The sequence below is a fragment of the Labrus mixtus genome, chromosome 10 (genome assembly GCF_963584025.1).
Source record: "Labrus mixtus chromosome 10, fLabMix1.1, whole genome shotgun sequence".
Classification (NCBI taxonomy): Eukaryota; Metazoa; Chordata; class Actinopteri; order Labriformes; family Labridae; genus Labrus; species Labrus mixtus.
Genome location: NC_083621.1, coordinates 26,216,134 through 26,237,937, shown reverse-complemented (window position 1 = coordinate 26,237,937; position 21,804 = coordinate 26,216,134). Strand labels below are relative to the sequence as shown.

At 42.2% G+C, this 21,804-nt stretch overlaps 2 protein-coding genes across 2 annotated transcripts; one reads left to right on the top strand and one right to left on the bottom strand.

Moving 5' to 3' along the window:
* Window positions 1-2,524: 2,524 nt before the first annotated feature.
* Window positions 2,525-12,114, bottom strand: LOC132982417 (mucin-2). Its single transcript, XM_061048901.1, has 3 exons — window positions 10,270-12,114; window positions 7,694-8,008; window positions 2,525-7,404 (listed from the first exon to the last, which is right to left on the bottom strand). Exons 1-3 carry the CDS (start codon window positions 10,282-10,284, stop codon window positions 4,063-4,065), a joined length of 3,672 nt encoding a protein of 1,223 aa, XP_060904884.1. The 5' UTR covers window positions 10,285-12,114; the 3' UTR covers window positions 2,525-4,062.
* A 117-nt stretch (window positions 12,115-12,231) lies between these two features.
* LOC132982418 (charged multivesicular body protein 1B1-like) lies at window positions 12,232-17,661 on the top strand. The gene is made up of 8 exons (XM_061048902.1): window positions 12,232-12,399; window positions 12,940-13,037; window positions 13,139-13,285; window positions 14,269-14,337; window positions 14,784-14,891; window positions 14,992-15,035; window positions 15,361-15,433; window positions 16,843-17,661. The coding sequence occupies exons 1-8, from the start codon at window positions 12,384-12,386 to the stop codon at window positions 16,888-16,890; spliced, it is 603 nt and encodes a 200-aa protein (XP_060904885.1). The 5' UTR covers window positions 12,232-12,383; the 3' UTR covers window positions 16,891-17,661.
* The last annotated feature ends 4,143 nt before the right edge of the window (window positions 17,662-21,804 follow it).

The following is a 21,804-nucleotide window of genomic DNA, read 5'->3' as shown; positions in this document are numbered from 1 at the left end:
GCCTGAAAGTAGCACAGGTGGGTTGAATTTGTGTGTGGAATAAAAAAAATGTAACTTGATGTACAGGTACGGTTCCTCAAGGGTTTCTCATTTAGGTTCCATGTGTGGCATGTATCTGGCAAGTTCGCCTTTAAGAAATCATCCATCCTTGTCACAGAGTCGTGACGACACACACTTCTATCTAGAGAAATGAAAAACTATTTTTGAAACACTCCACACTGCCATCCCAATTTGGCTGTTAAGGATGAATTGACGCATAAAGTAAGACTTCATCAATTTCAATGTAAGAGAGATGTGTGTGTGTGTGTGTGTGTGTGTGTGTGTGTGTGTGTGTGTGTGTGTGTGTGTGTGTGTGTGTGTGTGTGTGTGTGTTTGCGTGTGTGTGTGTGTGTGCGTGTGTGTGTGTTTGGGGTGGGTGGCATTAGAACTTAAGAGGCAGCAGCCACTTTTCTTGCCAATTGCTCGATTTCTTTGAGTAGAATGGTTTTCTTGGCTGTTTTTCATCCAGGTTTTTATCCTCTTGTACCCTCAGCTGAAAGAGGACTGAGTCATAGCAGTCAATGAAGCAGGTGGGTGGGAGGAACATAGTGGGTGCGGGTGGTGGCTGGGTGGGTGGGGGTGGGGGGGGGGGGGGGGGGGGGGGAGGGTAGAGGATCTGGGTGGTATACAGGTTAAGGAGTGTGAGGTTGTAGTGAATGAAAAGTAATATGAATGGTGAATACTATGCAAACATTTTATCACCACATTCTCATCAGGGAAGAGTCATTATGTATTCAAAGGATCATTAAACCTCCTGAAATGAAATGTGTTTTGTCTTTTTAATTATTGGTATGTAAACTGGCATCCAATAATCACTGCTCTCACTTGAGATTTTAAATTAACTGCTAACGTACAGAAAGTTGCAGAGGAGTTAAATTGGACAAAAAGACGAGGAGGGACTGGAAGACTCCTAATTAACTCAACTCCCACTTTAGATAGAGCAGTATGTTTCATGCCTTAAGCCTTGTTTAGCCCAACTAGATACATTTGTTTTCATTCCCCTGCAGGGAAAGCATGTCCCAACTAACCATGCCTATTTTAACATTGAGGTATTCAAATAAAAATCACCCTTTATTATAATGTTTCAAACTGCATGTATATGAGGCAAAAAGTCAAATCAAATGTATTGGCCGGGGTGTTTGAGAGACAGAACGACAGATGTGTGGGTGATGTTCTTTTTTTGTCTCAGTGAGTTTCAAACTATTTGTTGAGGGTGGATGGGTGGGCAGGCCATTAGGAGAATTGATGTGCATGCAGTTGTGTGTATGTATGTGTGCACACACGTACATATGTGTGTGTGTGTGCTCCAGCTCCAACATCACTGCTGTCGTCACTGCAGCCACCTCACAGTGACTCCCCTGTGACTGAAGGCCCTGACAACCTCCCACGCTCTCCCTATCAACTCCCTTGCTCCTTGCTGCAACTCCCTCATCGCTTTATCTATAACCCCCCCTCCCCCCTCCCTCCCTACTCATTCTCTGTCCTTGGCTTTGTCTCCCCCTCAACTCTATATTCTCATCCATCCATCACTCTGTGCACTATCTTTCTCTTTTGTTTCACCCACCTCCTTTTTTCTTTTTCGCTCGTTTTCATCTCTCACCCCCTCATTTGGTGTGTGGGTCTTCCCTGTCCTCCGTCATGCTCTCTGCGCCCATCTTGCTGCCTGTCTCTGTCTCTATGGAAACCCCCGAGTGGACAAGAGTGGCTTAGCGGTCTGTGAGACGCTGATATGGACCCTATTAGATCACACGCTCGTTTTCTCTCCCAGAGAGCCACACGTTTTCAACGCTGAGCACACAAGTGAAAACCCATACTGTTTTAGTATGATGGTGTCACACACACACACACACACACACACACACACACACACACACACACACACACACACACACACACCGTGGAGATGTCTCATTTTCTCGCACCCACGACTTATCAGTGGTGTGAAGTGGGAGGAGAGGGTGGAGGCAGTGATGGAATAAGAAAGGGAACCCTTTTGTTTCATCATAATGTTGGTAAATAGGTAAAAAGGAGACCACCTGCACGTTTTCACGAGTACACACACACACACACACACACACACACACACACACACACGTGTACACACCCTCTGGCCCTCTCGTTTCAGTCTCACACCTCACTAACCATATTCTCCTCAGATTATCACATTGTTGAGCCTGCTGTGTTGCGTACAACGTGCGTCATTCTGGTCCAAACATATCCAAAGGACAGGTTATTTGTGATAAGAGGCCTCACACAGACAGCGTTTCACAGCTTTTGGTCGCTCTCCTGAGCACCATCATGATTTCACAGTCATGCTTAAGTGGATCATTGCAAAGCGCAATCATGGGGAGTATACATAAGCTGTATAGCATCCTTTTTGGGAAGAGAGTAAGAATGAATAAAATGAAGAATAAAAAGACAAGCAATGTTGGCTTTGTTTTCTTATAATAAAGGCTTATTTTTGAAAGAATTCAAAAGATTTTTTTGAGTTTCTCCTTTATTTTATCAAAATGTACATGAATAAACTACAACAAAGGACTACATTAAAGAAGACATCAAAATGGGCAGCAATAACAGGGGTCAAAAACTGAACACGTACCCAACCCAGACCAAGGCCCACCCCGTTTACACCCCCCAGTGCAGTGAGATAAAGACATGCCAATGATGTCTCACATTTAGGCACTTGATTTTCCCTACCGAACCATCTTTGGTCATAGTTGCAGTTTCACGGCTTTGAAACGAAGATCCAAACAGGACTGAGGTGAATTTGAACTTGTTCCATGTTGATTCTGGCTGGGTGAATTATAGGACACTGATTCATGCTGAGAGGAGTCACAGGAGTTTGGATGTACTTCTTACGGTTTTGACAGATTGATCTGCGTCTGCCATGTTTAGAGATGACCCAAAGATGGTTATAACCTGACCACCTCCATAGAGTAAACGTTAGCATTAAACAAATCAACACTGGATGGTACAGTACTTCACGACTACAGAAGAGACTCCACGAGGGAACGGAATCAAGCACTACATCTGAACACAATTTACCTGAAAACAATGCAGTTTATCCGCACAAAATATACTGTCATCAATATGCTGTACAGTCTATTGCAAAGGCATTGTTGTTGGCATTTTACTGTAGGAACTAACCATTCTGATTATCACTGAGTTTTATCTTGGAAAGTCTTGCAAAAATAGATCAATTTTTATTAAATGATAAGCCTTTGCCTGACTTCAGGATGTTTTCTATATATTTAGCTACTCATGCATTGTCTTACCTTGTGTGCATAAAGTATACTGTATGTATGTTTGCTTGTGTGTGTGTATTTGTGTGTTTGTGTTGTGCATGCATGGGTATGTTCTGATGAAAGTACTGTACACACTGGTAGACTCTTATCCCTTATCTTTTTTTTTTCAGAATACACCCATTTAGTAAAGGTTCAACAAAGTTACATTAAACTGTTTAAGAAGCATAGTAGTCACACAGTATTTGGCAGTGAGAGAACAGTCCTAATTTCCATGCACAATATTAACCACAGGCAAGGTCCACATTCTGAACAAACCCTTTAGAAACAACACAATAAGAACATGAAAAGAGTATACGAGAATTCAAGAACCTGGAAGTGTGTTTGTGTGTATACTGTATATATAAATGTGTGTGTGTGTGTGTGTGTGTGTTTGTTTATGAATATGTCTGTGGATGTGTGTGAATGTCAACAGCTCAGCTGGTTTCCAAAGGAGACCAAAGGGCTATGACTCATGCAGTGCATACAGCATTTTCTGGAATTTGAACAATATCGGAAGAATTATTACTTTCCCACAAAGCCCAGATAATTACATATAATCATGTTGAAACCATACAGGGTACTTGGGGAGTTTACTGTAAAACCCAATCATTCCCACCCCCATAGGTCTATTATAGACCAAACAGTTAATCCCTGGATTAGATTTCAATTCTCCAGCTCTTCCTTCATGGCAAGCACCTTGCTCCACTGTGAGTTTAGTGTAGTTAAGTGTGTTTGTGTTTCAGACTAGTCCAGTCTGTGAATGCAGGTGTAATGGGTAAGGTTGGTAAAGCAGAGTTGATCCTCCCTGGGGTATGTAGTAGCTGCAATAGCTGGGTTCTACTAAATAGGGAGCAGTGTGTTCTGCAAGATACGGGGCAGGCTGGTAGAAGCATGTCACATGGTCTGTGTTAGGGATAATGTTCTGTTCTCCTAGAACCTTCAGTGCCAGCACTGTGATCATGTTCAGTGTCTGACGCCGCTCGTGACCCATCAGACACACAGTGCTGTCGTCAACCACGCGGCGCAGCGTCATCAGGTATTGGTACTTGCTTCTCTCCTCTCCTATAAAGTGGTTCTTCAAGTAGGACAGGATCTTCCTCTGCTGCTCCTGCACATCAGGGAAATCGATAAAAAAGCGGGAGCACATGTAGCGCTCCAGGGTCTTTATCTGAGTCTCACTGGCAGGACGGTAGTCCCTAACCAGCAGGTTGCTGTATTTCAACAAGCCACCACCCCGAATTTCCTCAGGGTTCCGGGTAGCTATTAGGCGGTAGCGCAAGTGGTCCATGGCTGCCTCAAAGTCACCATACATGCTCTCTGCCAAGACCTCTACAGCAGGGACTGAACCTGATGCCTGTGGATTGTTGCTCTGTTCAGACAAGTTGGTGGGTACCTTGGGGGCCTCTTTGTTCTCAGGCATGGAGCTGGATACATGATCTGCTGGTGGTAGAGCTGATTCCTCTGGGCCTCCAGACTGAGAGTGAGGCAGCACATGTGAGGTTGAGCTGGGGATTGTGATTGGAAAAGAAACAGGCTCTGCAACAGGAGACAAAGAGGAGATGTAATCTTGTTCCTTTTTTTCTTCCATTTGTAGAAGAGGAATTCCTGGCTGAGGGGAGGCCTCTTTCATCAGCTCCTGGCTGTCTGTGTTCAGTATCAAAGGCTCCACGTCGGAAGATACCTGAGGTACAAAGTCGTCTGACTCTATTGGCGGGGTGAGGCAAAGGAGGGGAGGGCTAAGGCAGGGGGAAGGTGGGCTAAGACAGTGTGGAGGGGGGCTGAGGCTAAGCATGGAAGGGGTCAGGTAAGGAGGTGAGCTGAGGCAGGATGAGGTAGGGCTGACACTCCGGGGTGGAGAGCTAAAGCTAGTAGCAGGGCTGTTCATCATTGGGGATGAGAGGCAGTGAGAGGGAGGGGTCAGACATTGGGGAGGGCTGAGGCTGGGGGGCGAGGGAGTGCAGTAGGGTGGGGAAAGACTGAGTACAGGAGGGGTGACACAGAGGGAAGAGGAGGATGGACTTAGTGTGGTCTCTTGAGGGTTGCCATCTGCCTGATTCAAGCCCAACTTTTTGGTATGTAGTTCTCCATTTTCATCTTCATCACTGAGCTCAACTTCTGAGGTATGTACAGGTTCTTGAGTGTTTGTCTCGAACATATCTAATGTGTCCACTGAGTCGGGGGGCTCTGATTGCTCGGGTGCAGGGATAGGCTCTTTAGGGGAGGACTGGCATTGAGAATCAGAATCCATATTTGTACATTGTGTCTCTTTTAAGCCCTGACTACTTGTCTCATCAGAATTCTCTGTGATTAACTGAGAGATAGGTAGCTCATGAGGTAAAGCAGAATTAGGATCGACAACAGGGGGGGCTATCATTTCAGGGGCAGACTCGGGAGCTACGGTAAGGTCTAGATTTGCAGGTTGGTTACTTGAAAGTTTGGGTTCAGGCCCAGGATTTATTTCATCAGACACATTGGTTGTTGGGGTAGGAGAGGGGTCTGAACTGGAGGTTACTGGCTTAGCGTCAAGGGCCATCTCAGGATCGGGATCTAGACAGGGCTCTGGAACAGGATCAGAAAATTGACTGGGGAGCGGAGTAGGGTAACCCTTCCTACACATCCTCCGAGGGGGTTTGGGAGAGGAGTGTTTGAGTACTACCATGTGAGACAGACGTTCTGAGGCCTTACAAGAAGGAGAGGAGGAGGTCTTATTGTCGGAAACAAGGCTTGGTGGTGCAGGTAAAACATCCTGAGTATCTGGGGGACTGAGGGCATCACTTGTTTTAGGTGTTTCATCTGAGTTATCTATGTGAGATGTGCTGTGGAGCTCCAGTGTGTCGTGAGGTGTAAACCATATGGAAGAGGTGGGACGGGAACAATCCATACCCTCTGTATCTTCTACAGTTTTTTCTTCTAATGATGAACTCTCTTCTGTAATTTCAGTTATTTCTGTATCACTTTCCCTTTCAGTTTGCTCCCATGTTTCTGTTTCAACTCTGTTTTCATCTGCTAGCTGAGTTTCTTTCTTTGCATGTAAAGCTGTGCTGGAGTCTTCGGTCGACACATGCAGAGTGTGATCTTTTCCTTTGTTGCCCTGATCCTCACTGAAACACTTTAAAAAGTCGATATTGTTCAATTTTGCAAAATTTAGAGACTCTGTCTGGGTTTCGTGTGAGGATTTCGGCATCTCTGTATGTTCACTGTGCTCTGTGGGGGTTTTCTGTTCATCGGGAGGTTTAGTGTGGTTCGACTGTTCTATAAGGACGGTGAGTTCCTGGGTATTTGAATGTGGTGGCTGTTGGCCGACACAGGGCTCGGTTTGCTCTGAGTTTTCTACCTTTGTTGAGTATTTGGTCTTTTTTGACATCTCTGGCTCATGTCCGAGGTCAATCTGAGCTGGTGGTTTAGCTTTTTCAGAGGTTGGTTTCTTTTCTGTCAAAAGATTTATAGAGGTCTGGTCGGAGACGTTTGTCTCATTAATGTTTTCTGTGTGTTCTGATGCTTCTTTCAGCTCTCCTGGTGTTTTCACTTTGTTGTCTTTTTCAACTTTGGAGTGTTTTGTCAGGTTTGAATGTTCAGTTTGGTGTGATATATCTATCTGGGAGTCCTTTTCATGCACCTTGTCTCTCGGAAGTGTCTGACTGGTTGGAGCCCCCTTCTTGCTGAGTAAGTCTCTACCAGTATAGTTATCTATTTCTGTAGAGTTGGCCTGTTGGAGAAGTGAGGGAGAGTCTTTACACTGATTCACTAAATGTTTGTCTGCAGGCTGGTCTTCAAGATCAACTGTTTTATTTCTGTGCAGTGACTCCTGCTGCATGTAGGACTCCAAGAGACGATCCAGAATGATCTGGAAGGAATCAACACTGAACTCAAACTGCCGCCTCAGCACGCTCACAAATTTGAGCTCCAGGTTTTTACCACTGTTATTTGAGAGGGAGATGAGACTCCAGCGGTCTTGTTCATTGAAGACCTTCACCATTTTCTGGACGTAGGCCTCCTTCATTGTGGCACTGCTGATCCGCTCTCTGTTGACCCCAGAAGGTAGGCAGTCCAGTAAGCACCCCAGCACGGACTCTTTGATCACCTGGAAGGAGAAAAGGTCAACAACATGACAGCTACAGCTGCTGACTGAAATCTGAGTGCAAACAGTTTTGGTTTTATCACAGAACTGAATATTCTGGTTAGCTTGTGATTTAGGTCTCCTGATCATTTTGATTTCTAATTAAACCAATATTATTGATTCAGTCAGTTCAATGTTCAAATGATCAATATGAAATAAATAAAAACAACAAAAGTATCAATGGAGCGACACAAAAAATAATTCCTGTTATTACATAGTCTGCTCCTTCTTAAATATTAAACAGTAATCATACCTGGAACTCCTCCTGACAGGGCAACTCAACTCCAAAGATGATGTCCAGGTCCTTGCAGCTCGTTCCGCTGTCTCTGACAAGCACGTGGCTGGCTGTGGAGCCGTTCAGACGAACATCTCTAACTGTTATTCCCTGCTTCTGAAGCCTGGCCCGCACAGCTATGATTATGTCTCGGGGACGCAGCTCCAATGTGGGAAAGTTCCCGCGGCCATGGATAGGAACAACCTCTGACAAAACCTGATGGAGAACCTCCACCTGCTCCGCATTCAGGCTGTGGAACCGCTGGCTGGATTTGGTCTCAGACATACTGCTGCCCTGAAAGGGGGGGGGGAGGTAACAATGAGAGTTTATTCTAACTCCTCCCAAACAAAAAAATATGCACTCTCTCTCACACACACACAACAACACTGAGCGCTCACTCACACTCCTATGCATGCTCCCTGCCAGTCTGCTGTCTGTAAGTCACAGCTTGGCTGACAGCTTTTCCACAATGCTAATGTAACTGCTGTGTTGACAAGATGACACATGGAGTGATACACATAGATGTGCTCTGCATAAATATTTTTCCACTGCTCAACCAGATCACAACAAATCAAAAGCATTTGTCCTAAAGGAATCAGAGAATCTGAAGCTCATTACAGTAAGATCAAAGACTTATAACAATTATTAACAAAACCTTAACTAATACATTAGATTCTTGTTAAAAAATAAATATAGGAAAAAATAACAATAGTAATGTAGTCATTTCAAATGGTTGTGAAAGCTTCTAATGTAAATAATAATGATGATAAAGGCAGGCTAAATCTTTGTTTATTGATTGTTTCCACCAGAAGAGTAAGGGTTAAGCTGAATGAGTCATCGCCAGCAGACTGCAATTATCACACCAACGTCACTAATTAAAGACACACATCTGTTTTCTTGTCTGAGAGAGCACCACATCATGTGTATACAAACAATGATTCTCACGCACATTCAGAAGAATGTAGTGCACGTAAGCTTTTATGTTACACCTTCGAACACAAATAGAAATAAAGCAAAGTATAATATCAAACTATTAAATTTGGCTCAAACATGTGTGATCTTCCTCACAGTTGTACACTATCTTTTTTCATCAAGGGTCCAACAATCAGTCTGCACAAACTTGATCCCATTTTTCGATAAAAAAAAGAATAACTAAGCCAATCAGAAGAGTTTCTGATATGTGAGTGAGTGTGTGATTGCACATAAAAGTGTTTCAGGGAGAGTGCGCATTATGACCTATTGTTTGCTATAGGGAATGGATGTCACTCCGAGCTACAGCTGAATGTTACTGATTGCTAGTCAGGTAAACACTGTGATACTAATAAACATGGGAAGCTTTCTGGTCCAAGCTTTTCAGACCTCTGAGTGCTTTAGTCTGCAACAACTGCAAACAATCTATCACAGAGATTGTTTATAAAAAGTCTAATTCATGTTGCACACATTTCAACAAACACGCAGGAATTGCACTTTGCTAAATAGAGTCAGTAAAAAGTTCAAAAGGTTACATTTCTGCTAACTCAAAAACAACTGAGTATGCTTACCAGAAGACAATGAAGTGGGGTCTCAAACACAAACTCCTAAAAAGCTGCCATGGATGAGACATCTGTCTGCCTCCAGCTATTAAGATGTGAAACTCAAGATGCAACAAAAAAAAAATCAATGCTCCAAGCAGAGGTGGTAGATAAAGCTCCAGATGTTGACAGTGAACATATACAAAGAAACAATGTGTTCAGGAGGCAGAGAGGCACTGCAGGACTGTTTCCCAGCTACCCCCCTGTATCTCCCCCTCCCCTATAGCACTCTTCTGCAAACTTGCAGCCTGAGTGACTCATCCAGGCGTATCGGCTCAGCTCACACATAATCTATGGCCATTGAAAACCCAACGAATCAAATGTCCTTGTATTCACAGGACCAAATCTACAACATAAACAACCACCAATGCTCCGCTAACCAAACTCCATAACAGAATCTAAAAAAGAAAAGTAGAACAATGGGAAGATATTTTTAATTGTTCTTCATGGAAAACTCTTGATAAAGCTAAATGTGTGTCCCTTACTTTCTCTAGTGATCTCATGCATTATTATATGAAACATAAGTTATTCGTAAAACTAAAATAAAAGGTAATACCTCAGTATGGGATGTTGTTAAAAGATATGTGTTTTGTATTTAAAAGATAACTGCTGGATGTGCGCCTTGAAAACATTTTTTGTCATATTAAACAGTTTTTCCCCCAGATAAAATAGCCTACAATTGGAGGTTCTAGTTTTCCCTTTCTGCATTTGAACAGTCCATTACGCACTTTAATTTACTGGAAGAGATCCAGAGCCATGCTGGTCCTCACACTAATCACCTAATGGCGCTCTAGCTCACTCTTGAGATAACAGGTGAGGTCAATTAACCGCAATTAAGTGCCAGGAGGGATATACAGGACAGATGTAGCCCACCTCTTAATATCTAAATGAAAACGCACCAAATAGCCAACCTGTATTGGGTCTCCATGCAAACTCACAAAAGTGAAATAGCCTATGTAACTTTACTGAGTGGTGGCGTCTTACCTGTTGCTGAGGCATCTGAGGGAGCACCTCGCTCCTGGCTTCACAGAAGAACTCAACCTTGAGTGTACACCGAGTTCCAGGTTCGGTGAGTCTGACTCTCTATTTCGGAGGCTTGCTTTTCTTCTGAAGTCCCTGTACCCACTCCGGTTAGGCTCGGTGCTGATGCGACTCTGTCCCTTGTAAGGCATATGAGGCTAGGAGCTGTCCAGGAGCTCGCATGGTGCTGAAATGAAGACGGGAATGAGTCGTCGCTCTCTTTGTTTTCTCCTCCGGCCGCCCGGAGCGTAACGCAGTTTCCATAGCGACCTGCCGTCATTCAGTTATGACTGGGAAGTGTGTGTCTCTCTGTGTGTGCAGTCATTGGTCACAACAATGGTGGTGGGGTCGTGTGTGGGGTTGTCAAATACTACAGCTTTATATATTTTACCGTTTTTAAAATAACACTTTACGTGTAAATGTAGAACTTAAAGAATGAACCTATAGTGCTTCAACCTTAACATAACACACCTTAACAACCTTCAACACATTGCTGAATAAATGTCTCGACTCTAGTCGGATAGGCTAGGACTATCCAAAGTTCAGCTGACTGAAAACAACACTTAAACTAAAGTTTTTCCAGGGTTCGTGTTTTTTATCACATGAGAAGTTTCCAAACACTGAACTCACAATATCATCTAAGATGTCACTTCGTGTTTGTGTTTTGATTGAAGTCACGACATCTGTGTTTGGGTCAAATTGGGTGATGCCCTAAAACCTCAAAGAGAAAACCTTGGAAGATCCCAATATTAGCCATAAGCCAAGACCTGAAAAGGCCTAGCCAATTGTTTTTATGAAACACTTCTCCTCCACGTCATTATAGGCTACCTAGTGCTGTGTCCATACAGAATATCAGCAGCTACAGTATGAGTCATCCATGCTTCTCCCTCCCCCTGACCCAGCCGATAATCCCCCCAACCCCAGCCCCTTTCAACTGGCCGGTGTATACACACACACACACACACACACACACACACACACACACACACACACACACACACACACACACACACACACACACACACACACACACACAGACACAGTGAAACCGTGTCTCCCCGTCTCCATGGTCAAACGATGATCTTGTTGGTGTGTTCTTCTCTTTAACACCAGCATGCCCATATCCTTGTATGTTTCCATCAGCTGACGCCCTGCAGCCTAGACTAACCACTTAGCCTTCACCAAAAAAATAACTTTACAAAAAGATGCTAAATGAATGCTGATGCATCAGGAATTACCCAAAAGAAAGGGAGCGAAAGCGTTAAAGCAGACGGATAGTACAAAAGGTCAATTTACTCCTTCACCAAAAAAGCACAAATGACGTCACTTAGACGTGTACCACAACCTACCGATACCGGGTAACAAACTATTTTTAGCCTGGATGGGACTTGTCTGCTTTGGACACGCGTGCCCGTCCACTCCTCAAACAGCCGTGACGTAGGAGGAAGCGCAAGCACGCCATGCAAAATCGTGACCGTGTGACGACCGACGCCGAAAGAGAGTCAAAGAGTGTGCTGAAAGACGAGGGTACATCATGATAGTTCACTGAACGTAGACAATCCACATGAACCAGCCATAAATCCGAACCTATAGCTTAGGGACACAAAAAAACCGTATTACACATAGAATACTCGTCTTTCTCATATCATGTGAACTAATTTCAACGATCTGTCTAGGTTTCAAATAAGGAAAATGAAATTGTAGTAAGCATTGCTACATCGTCACTAAGATGAGGGACGGGGATAATGGTCGACGTTTTATTTATAAACATTTAGTTTATACATCATGTTTGTCCTGACCTTTTTCAATAAAAAAAATATATATTGTATGTTACAACGTGAATGAGGCAGACATTTTTGACTGGAACACAAATATTACATTACAAATCTGCCAAACGCAGTTCAAGCAAAAGCGGAAGTACGCACATGGGAAGCGTCTTGACTCAGTACAGCGGCGAATTTACGCTAGCCAGAAAAAAAATCAAAACATACAACTTCGGGAGACAAGTGAGTGGCTGGATGCCACTTTGTATATACACAACTAGGCAGAACATTTTGTAGCAGACAGAGACTTTCATCATGCCGAATATGGAGAGTATCCTTTTCTGTCCAAAAAGGGCTGCATAACGGTTACAGTTGCCTAGCAATAGCGGGTGTTAGCTGTAATGTAATGTAAGCTCGGTTTGATGAAATGTAACTTCATTCATTTAACTGAGAAACAAGAATATTTGGCTTGTTAAATAAACAACCTGAGTGCATTTGGTCACATTGTTTATTGTTTACGTGTTTGTCCTTGCACTCTGTATATATATATTTATTTCTCATTTACTGCACATAGTTCTGTTTACATATGTTAGTCCGATCACTGTCCACTTATATCTACTCCTTTATATGTTTAAGTTAAGTTTAAGCTTTAAGTTGTATTTAAATTGACACTTTATATTTTAGGTTTAAAATGTTTCGTCTACCTGCACTGTTGTTAATTTACTGCTCTGTGTGCCTTTGAATTGCCCCCCGGGGACAAATAAAGTTTTTTTGAATTGAATGAACAGTATCTCTTCTTCACACTCATCTGGATTCAAATAGATCATCGTTTGGGTGTTTCACTTGAAATATTCCTATACTGGCCTTACAGAACAACTGTTCAACCTCAAGTTTGCTGCCAAAGAGCTACAGCGCAACTCCAAGAAATGTGACAAAGAGGAAAAGGCCGAAAAAGCAAAAGTGAAGCAGGTGTGTTTGTTAAAATGTTGAGAAGCAGGGACAAGCTGGTTCACATTGCAGATATACTCTGTGTTGTTTGTGTTTGTAATGCTGTTTCCTCTTTCTCTCAGGCTGTCCAGAAGGGTAACATGGAGGCAGCAAGGATCCATGCAGAGAATGCCATCCGTCAGAAGCATCAGTCCCTTAACTTTTTGAGGATGAGTGCACGTGTGGACGCTGTTGCTTCAAGGGTCCAGACTGCTGTGACCATGAATCAGGTGAGGATTACTGGTTCATGGTTTGTAGAAGTCTTGTGTTGCTTTCTGATGCTACTTTATTTAGGTCATCATAACAAGGTATCTGAAAAACAAACCTCGCTGCAGTCAGATGTCCAGTTTTTAAGATACCTTCTGATTCACATTTGACAGATCATTTTGAGCAGAGAAAATGTGCAGAGTTTTGTACTGTTAGCTGTGGTGAGAAGTTTTCTCCACCACGGATGATAATTTGAACATTTTTCCTTTCTTTCAGTGTTTGTGTTTATTTCCCTTGCCTAGTCAATATTGGTATTCATTGTAATTCTCCTCGTCATCATCATATTAGGGATATTGTGATTCTTTGTTAGATTTAATCAACAGAGAGAGACTGATAAACTTGAGCGTGACGTCAGTATCTTAAAACCACTTGAACAAGATTGAAGACTTTTTTTAAATTCTTCAAGACCTCTATGGTATACTAATAGAGACTATTTTTGACATATTACCTGGATAAGTTGACTCTCTGCAGCTCTTCAACCTCTGACATAAGATGTTTGTTACATACAGTAATTAGATGTGCTTCAGACTCTATGCCTATGGCTTTCCACTCTTATGAGAGTGACAGTTTCTTTCACTGGCTTCAGCGTAGGTTCACTGGAAAATGAGCCTAATTAAATAGAATACAACTAAATCATGTCTATAGAATTGGTTGTCCTGTGTGATATAAACACTTAATTGAACCTCTGTTAAGCTGATTTTGAAAAGGGTACTAAGTACAAGTGATGAGGTAGATGTGACAGTGTATCTGGTTAAAAAAGTACAAGTGACACCTAGTGGAAAAATAAGTGTACAGCACTTTAATCTGACGTTATATCTTGCTTATCTAACACTCAAACACTCAATTCCTGCTTTGACTTGGGGAATCTTAGAACTGAAAAATTGACAACTAAGGCTTTTAGTTAAAGCTTTTAGATAAAACATTTGTTTTATGTTTTTTTGTTGAGGTATCTAAATCGATGTCTGGAGTGGTCAAGTCCATGGATTCTACACTGAAAAGCATGAACTTGGAGAAGGTAAAAATCGTATTCATTCCACAGATAGGGTGAGAGAAATCGTGTTATTAGGATGTTTGGGCTGTTGTTGTTTTCGGTCTCAATCTGTCTTCATTGTATAGCGCTCATTCATAACAAATGTTATTTCTCAAGACACATCACAAAAAGAGCAGGTCCAGACCATACATAACATTTAAAGGGAAAACTACCTTTTATCAGGTAGAAACGTCGAGCAGAACCAGACTCATGTTGACAGTCATCTGCTGAAACTGTTGGGCTTTGGAATATGTGATAGATGGAGATGTAGAAAGACAGAAACGGATGGAGACAAACAACTATCACAACAACAGTAAATACAACAGATTAATGGCTACAATGCCAGCAGTAATGATACAAGTATGTATTGTATTAGCAGCAACAACGAAGTATGATAATAGTAGTCTAATATGATCTCCCCTTCTCTACAGATCTCTGCGTTAATGGACAAGTTTGAAAACCAATTTGAAACTCTTGATGTGCAGACAGCTCAGATGGAAGACACCATGAGTAGCACCACCACTCTCACAACACCTCAGGTATTCTTAGTATACAAACCTGTGGCTCCTTGTGCAACATGTGTGTACTTAATCTTTAAAAAAGTTTTATGAAATACAATATTTCATGGTCTGTCCCCAGAATGACGTGGATATACTCATGCGTGAAATGGCCGATGAAGCAGGGTGAGTATGGCTCAGATGAAAACATGAAAATGCAAACAGCAAAACATAAGAAAATAGAAATATCACAGAAGCAATATTAAAAAAGAAATCAGAACCTACTTCTTAAAATCAAGAGAAAATCCTTTAAAAATCATTTTTTTATCAAACCTTTGGATTGTTTCTCTTTAAAAGTGTACAAGGCTTAAGATGAATGGTACTACTTGAAGAAGCTGTGTTCAGAGTGATTTATTTTGAATATCCTCCAGTTTCTTGTTTTTCTCTAAGAGCTAGGCAGCCAAGCAGAAATCACAGTGAAAACATTTCTTTGTTTTATTCCTGGTTTTAGGTTGGATCTTAACCTGGAGCTCCCCTCGGGCCACACTTCGTCACTGGCTTCATCTGTGGCTTCAACAGAGCAGGTTACACACCCACTCTTAGCTTGATGCTATTGCTATTGTTGGTGATTCACTTCCCAGAACAGAAGCCACATATTGTCCTTACCGTCTTTGGCAGTCTCTTTGGTAAACACGAAACAGTGTCACCCAAATTTAAAGTGATACACTATGAAATACTCCAATAAATAAAAGACCCTAAAGGGGTACCCTATACATATACCCTGTATAGTATGTAGGATCCAACACTGACACATTTTCACGATGAGATAAAAAAAAAAGAAGATTTCAACAGAATCTTGTCAAAGCAGCAGCTTGTTGAACCAACACGTGTGATATCAGGCTCCTGCCTGTGCTGCCCGTATGTTTTGTTCTGCAGTAACATCTCTATAGCATGCTATGAAGCTCTTTTCTGATCTACATTGAAAAGTGTGTCATTCCTAATCTTAATCAGAGACTTTAGCTTTCTTACACCTCATAGCATCATCCTGCTTCAATGGAAACCAATAGAACAGTGGTTTCATGTCGGGGTTTTCATGTCTCATGGAGAAGTTAAAGTGTAGAGCAAAGGACTCCATTCACAAGTTCTCCAATACAGTATATACCTTAACATTTTGAGTAGCTCCAAAACCTCCATGCCCCCAACCCCAGCCCAGAATTTAATTTAATTTCAAATTAACTTCTTATTGCTCTCACTACATTATTTGTTCATTGTTTAAAGTAATTTTAATGGTTTATGTTTCAGTCATATGTGGAGATCAAGCCACCTTGTTTGTTGCTATAACTATTTAGTTATTGACAATCTGTAAGCTCAACATGTTCAAAACAATAACTGTATCACCACAAATGGCTGAAAGACGTAGTGGGCATGGTGGAGCAGCAGCACTTCAGTGCAGTAAGAGTGTTACAAAAAGCTGAGTATTCAGCCTCTTTTTTTATATGCATAACAACTGTTAGGAATAATGTGATGGACAGCGGAAAAGGCGGATTATGTTGCAGGAAGTCTTCAAAATGTCCAGAAGATGTTTGGATATGTTTTCCATTATGACAACTCGCCCGTGGAATTTATTGTAACCAACATAACTCAAGCTAACCACAGACGTTGTTTGTGAAGGGCATAACTGAAGACATTTAATCCTTTACCTTTCAAGCCAACAAGGGGTGATTGATACTCCTGGAAGAAGCACTTTAAGTCCTATTCCTCAAGCTGTCCAATTGATAAATGCTTCTTTCTTCTTGCATGAATCCCTTTCTAAACCTAAGAGGGTTTAAGATTTTCTAGGATTATTTCAAGTTTATTGCCACTAATACTATAATAAAAGAAAGTTCTTTTGGGTTTTGAAACTGACTCTGAGAAGGAAATGTTCGCCTCAAAATACTGAACTGCAGGCTGAACTAATGCAGTTCTATGTTTCCTCTTCTTGTGTTGTCACCAGGATGAGCTTTCCCAGAGGCTGTCCAGACTGCGAGACCAGGTGTCATAGCAGTGTAGGAAATGACAAGGTCATGAGGAGGGACGAGATGAGGAGAAGCAAGAAGGGACGGAGTTAAAAACGGAAGAATCAACAAAAAGTGCCATTTGCCTGCAAGCTGTGTACCCTCCTGTGTGTTCCTGGTTTGTTGTTAGTGAGAAATAAAGAAGCTGTCCAACAGCAGAGAAGGACTGAAAACAGGATATTAACCAACCTGATACTAACTAAAACTAAATGGAGACGCTCCATAAAAATGTAATTTACACATTCATATTTAATATGTATTCTGATTATTTATTGAAAATCCTTTAAATGTTAAACTCCGGATATGTTCCTGAACTACTTTTTGTGAGCAAAGTGTTGTGAAAAAAACCCCAATAGTTTACTGTTTATTTGCTTATACCTCACTCTCAACTAGTTTTACACTATGTATACAATGCAAAGAGCAATATATTTATGTATTTATCTATTTATTACAGACTGAATGACTGACTAAGTATTGCTAAGAGCATGCTTGTAACTGTTGTGTCTTGACTGAGGCTGTGGAGACCTCTAGTGTCGTTTCCCTGTTCGTTTCTGTTCTCCAATTTTTGGCTTTAGTGTTGAAACTTCTCTTTTTATATTTCCCCCCAAAAAATAGGGCTCTGCAAATGTTGGCTTTGAGTATGCTTTCAAGACAGCAGGTATGTTTAAGGATTTTTTTTTGCATGTAGCAGTTACCAGTCTTATGGCTCACCACACACTTATATGCAAAGACGCAGTCAATAAAGGCGTACAACATGGTCTACTTGTCTCATTCTTCTTGTCTTTATCTTGTTTGTTTGAACAAACTATGCATCCCTGCATACCGTTCTCCCCCTCCTCTCTCTCTCTCTTCCAACAGGGAACAGATGAAAGGTCAAAGGTGTCACCTGTAGAGGAAGCCGCCCTCTGCCGCTCGCATGCCAGTGCCTCATTTCACACACGCGCATACACACACAGTTCACCAACTCCCAGGGGATGGGCAGGACTCAGCTGGGAGCCATTACAGGTGCTGTCTAAGCACACACAAATATCCATACATGAGCACACCCACAGCTCCATGGCTGATGTGAGTCTTCCAGAGTGACACTCAGCCACCTCTGACCCTTTTTGTGTCCTTCCTAATCATCATCAGCACACACTTAACTACCTTCACAATCATCATCATTGCCTCAAGACTGACACAAGACTCTATTTTGACTAAGACACACATACTTCAAGTTCTCAAAAAACACTGACCCCAGTGATCCAACAGATGTCAGTCATTTCTGCCCAGAGTTAGATCACCTGAAATTAAAATTCCATGTCCCTCTGCTGGCCGAGCCCCAAAATCTATTTATTAAGCTTTGTTTTCAAACTTTTTGAAACCTTCACTGGCCATCTATTTAAGCATGATTAAAGCCGAGAGTCTTTCATGGCCTATTTCACCCTCTACTCTGTTCCTCTCAGCATGTGCAGGGATGCTTCTTCCAGATGTGCAGGAGACGGCTCCTGTACGAGCGCTGTATGTGCATGTGCAAGGTGTTGATACCTAACTTTACTTCTCCTCTCCTAAAGGAGTGGTAGTCGCTGACAGGCAGGGATCCGGTGGGCCGGTGGTCCTGTCCCCTAGGCCAACGTGTCTTCAGCTTCAGTACAGGGGGGAGAGCTGCTGAGCGCCACACACGCTGGCTCGATGAAAAAGCTCTAATTACAACAAGGGGAATTGGTTATTCTTCATGAGTCATACACAGGATATGAGACAGTATGTCCAGACGGTCAGTCGGGATCTGGGATTCAGCAGGAAAAGAGGCATGTTACTAAAGCCCAATGAAAATAAAATTGAAAGCAAATCTATATTACAGGTAAGTAACTTCTCAGTAGTTTCTCTTGGTTTATTTTGACAGGGGCCATGCACAACCTAACTATTGGGCCCAAGTTAGCTTTAAAGCTAATTTACATCCTCTTCAAGGTGGATTATTTGAAGGTTTAAATCAGCAGTCCCATTATTGGTTTGCCATCAGACATGATTTAAGTTTTGTTTTTTTAAAACACTGAAGCTGGTAGAGTTTCGGGTATATAGGTGGGAATTCAGTTCCACTTTTCTGTGGATCTAATTGACCACAGTGTTAAGTTTAGTTCAATTTAGCCTAACACTCACCTGTTGCTGCCCTGGTCTCTCTAACATTGTTCCTGCAGTGACACATTGTTTAAGTGGTGTTGTTGCCTGTGATGTTTCTAATAATTTATGAATATGTACCTGAGTCTTAAGCGAATCAAAACATCTGAACCCTTTTGTATTTCATCATCAGTTATGAGTTAAGACAGAAAAGAGACTTGAGTTGTGTTTAAGGTGAGTTTCATATACAAGGTAGCCCCAGGCTCTTTTTTTCCTCTCCTTGTCTTTTTTTATTCTCTATGGCCTCCCATTCTAAATATTCTATTACTACGCGTAAAGGGTCAGGTCAAACACAGGAAGCCGAGCTGATTGGTTCTACTCAGATATCGATGGGCATGTGTGACCAATCGCTGCAACCAGGGCTTTCCCCAGTCTCCATCTGCTGTTGCTGTGGCTGGTAAGTGTGTGTCTAATCGTTCCAGCCCAGGGCTTTCTCCCAGTTTCCACTCACCTCTTGACCATTGCTTCCTGTCAGATGTGTTAACGCTGCTTTTAATCAGTTTTACTGTCTCATGCACACACACACACACACACACACACACACACACACATGCACACACACACTCCAATACAGCTGGTCCTATCCATCCCTGCTCCCCGCAGCACGCTTCATTAAGATTTCACCTCACCCCATAACCCAGCTGATATCTCTTACAGTCAAACAACCCGTGAACATGGACATGTAGCCTTGTCTTTACCCTTTACTGAGGCCGTCTGCCAGTCTCCGTTACAGCACACACATTCTGCAGTATGAACTGTGCGTGATGCTTCACTTTGAAAATACACTTAACAGACTCGACTAGACTACCAAAGCCTTAGGCTAAATCAAACAAACAGAAGTTTCTATTTAACTCTTTGTGTTTCAGAAAATTGAGTTAAAACACTTCATGCCCTGTTCTACTCTTCCTGGTTTGGTTCACTAGTTGGCTCTTCTAAGCTAAACTAGCCATGCAGCAGTCTTTAATCTAGTTTGAACGCTACTGCATGGCTAGCTTAGCGTAAAAGGGCCAACCAGTGAAAAAAAATCCTAAAACATTATAGGCCTGCTTAAATAGTAACTTTGATGAGCACATAGTTTAAACAATATGTGCCTGCTAATCATAACATTTCACAACTATTGATAACATCACAGCAGAAGGTCTCTGTCTTGAATGATACAGCTGGTGAGTCTGAATCACAAAGGGCCATGAAGCTTCTGTTCACACAGGTGAGCTGATAGTACACCAGCTCTCCTGGACTGTTGTTAATTGTCATGAGCATGTTAGCATAGATCAGCACTATTCTGCAGCACAGACTTTTGTTGATGTATCTTTAGTTTCTGTAAACAAAGATTTGGCGGGGGTTTGGTTACACTTACAGAATATATATTTTGTATTATAACAAAATAAATTCTCAATGAGCTGCCTGTATATTGACTCATTATTAGTAGTGAATTGATGGGGTTAATAAAGAAAAACTCAAGTTGTTTACCAGATGACATTGTTCTGATAATGTGAGAAACAGAAATGATATCTATTAATAAGACTTTATTATTATACCAGTGTAAAGTACTGCGTGTGTGTGTAGGTGTGTGTGTGGTGCATATGGTAAAACACTCTGCAGGTCTTCTGTTAGTCACACTTCCGCGTCTCAAATTGAATTAGCGTTGACAGCGCACAGCGCCAGCCGCGTGTATGTGTGTATGCACTGGGAGCATGAGCTGTTGGCAAGCTGTCTGTGTGTGTGTTTGAAACAGAGAAGAGAGAGAGGGCCTTCCCCCCTGAAATCAATTAAGCGAGTATAGGTTTGTAGGTCTGGTGGTGAGGGGGGCACATCCTGTAGAGGGCAGCGCAGACAGACAGCAACATCTGGGGCAGCAGGCAGGTCGACCCTTGGTTGAGACATGAAAGAAGCAGGGCAGGGATAAGGGGAGAGGAGAGAACAGGCCAGCGTTAAATCACTCTGTTCTCTCCCCTTCTACCCTCACCTCAGCCCCTCATCTGCCATCCGATACATCAGCCATGGAGCATCATTTTCCTTCACTCTCTCTCTATCTCTCCCCCCTCTCTCTTCTGTATCTGTCCCAGGAGTGATAACCTGTCATACACAGGAAGCAAAAAGAGCTAAAAACGATCCATCCTTCTGTCAGAGATAAGGGCAAGGAGAAAAAAGAATATCTCACATCTCTTGTTCCAAAAGACTTGATTTATAGGTCCATATCAAATAAAATCATTGCCAGAGAGCACCCTCTCTCGTTATACAATAATCTGTCAGACACAGACACAGACACACACAAACACAAACACACACACACACACACACACACACACACTTGCACCTGTAGAGTCCCCCTCAGGTCCATAACACAGGGGAAGGAATTAGCTAACGCACTCTTCCACAGGGATAGGAGGTTGACCCTGTGATGGACAGCTGGGGTCAGAGTGTGCATTGTGTTTGTTGGTCATGAGCTGAGTGATGACAGCTTCCCTCCAGCGACCCCAAACCTACACACACACACACACACACACACACACACACGCACACACACACAGCTCTACTGATAAATAAAGAATCGTCTGAACATGACATTATACACTTTCTGCAATAAAGGACACAAAAGATAAAACATGATCATTCACACAATAGAGTAACATTTGGGGTTGGTTTTTAAAATCTATATACAACACATATATACAGCACTAATTAGTATGGTAGTGATTGAGAGATCAAATCCTTCAGTCAAGAAAATAACTGCAATGTATTGTGTT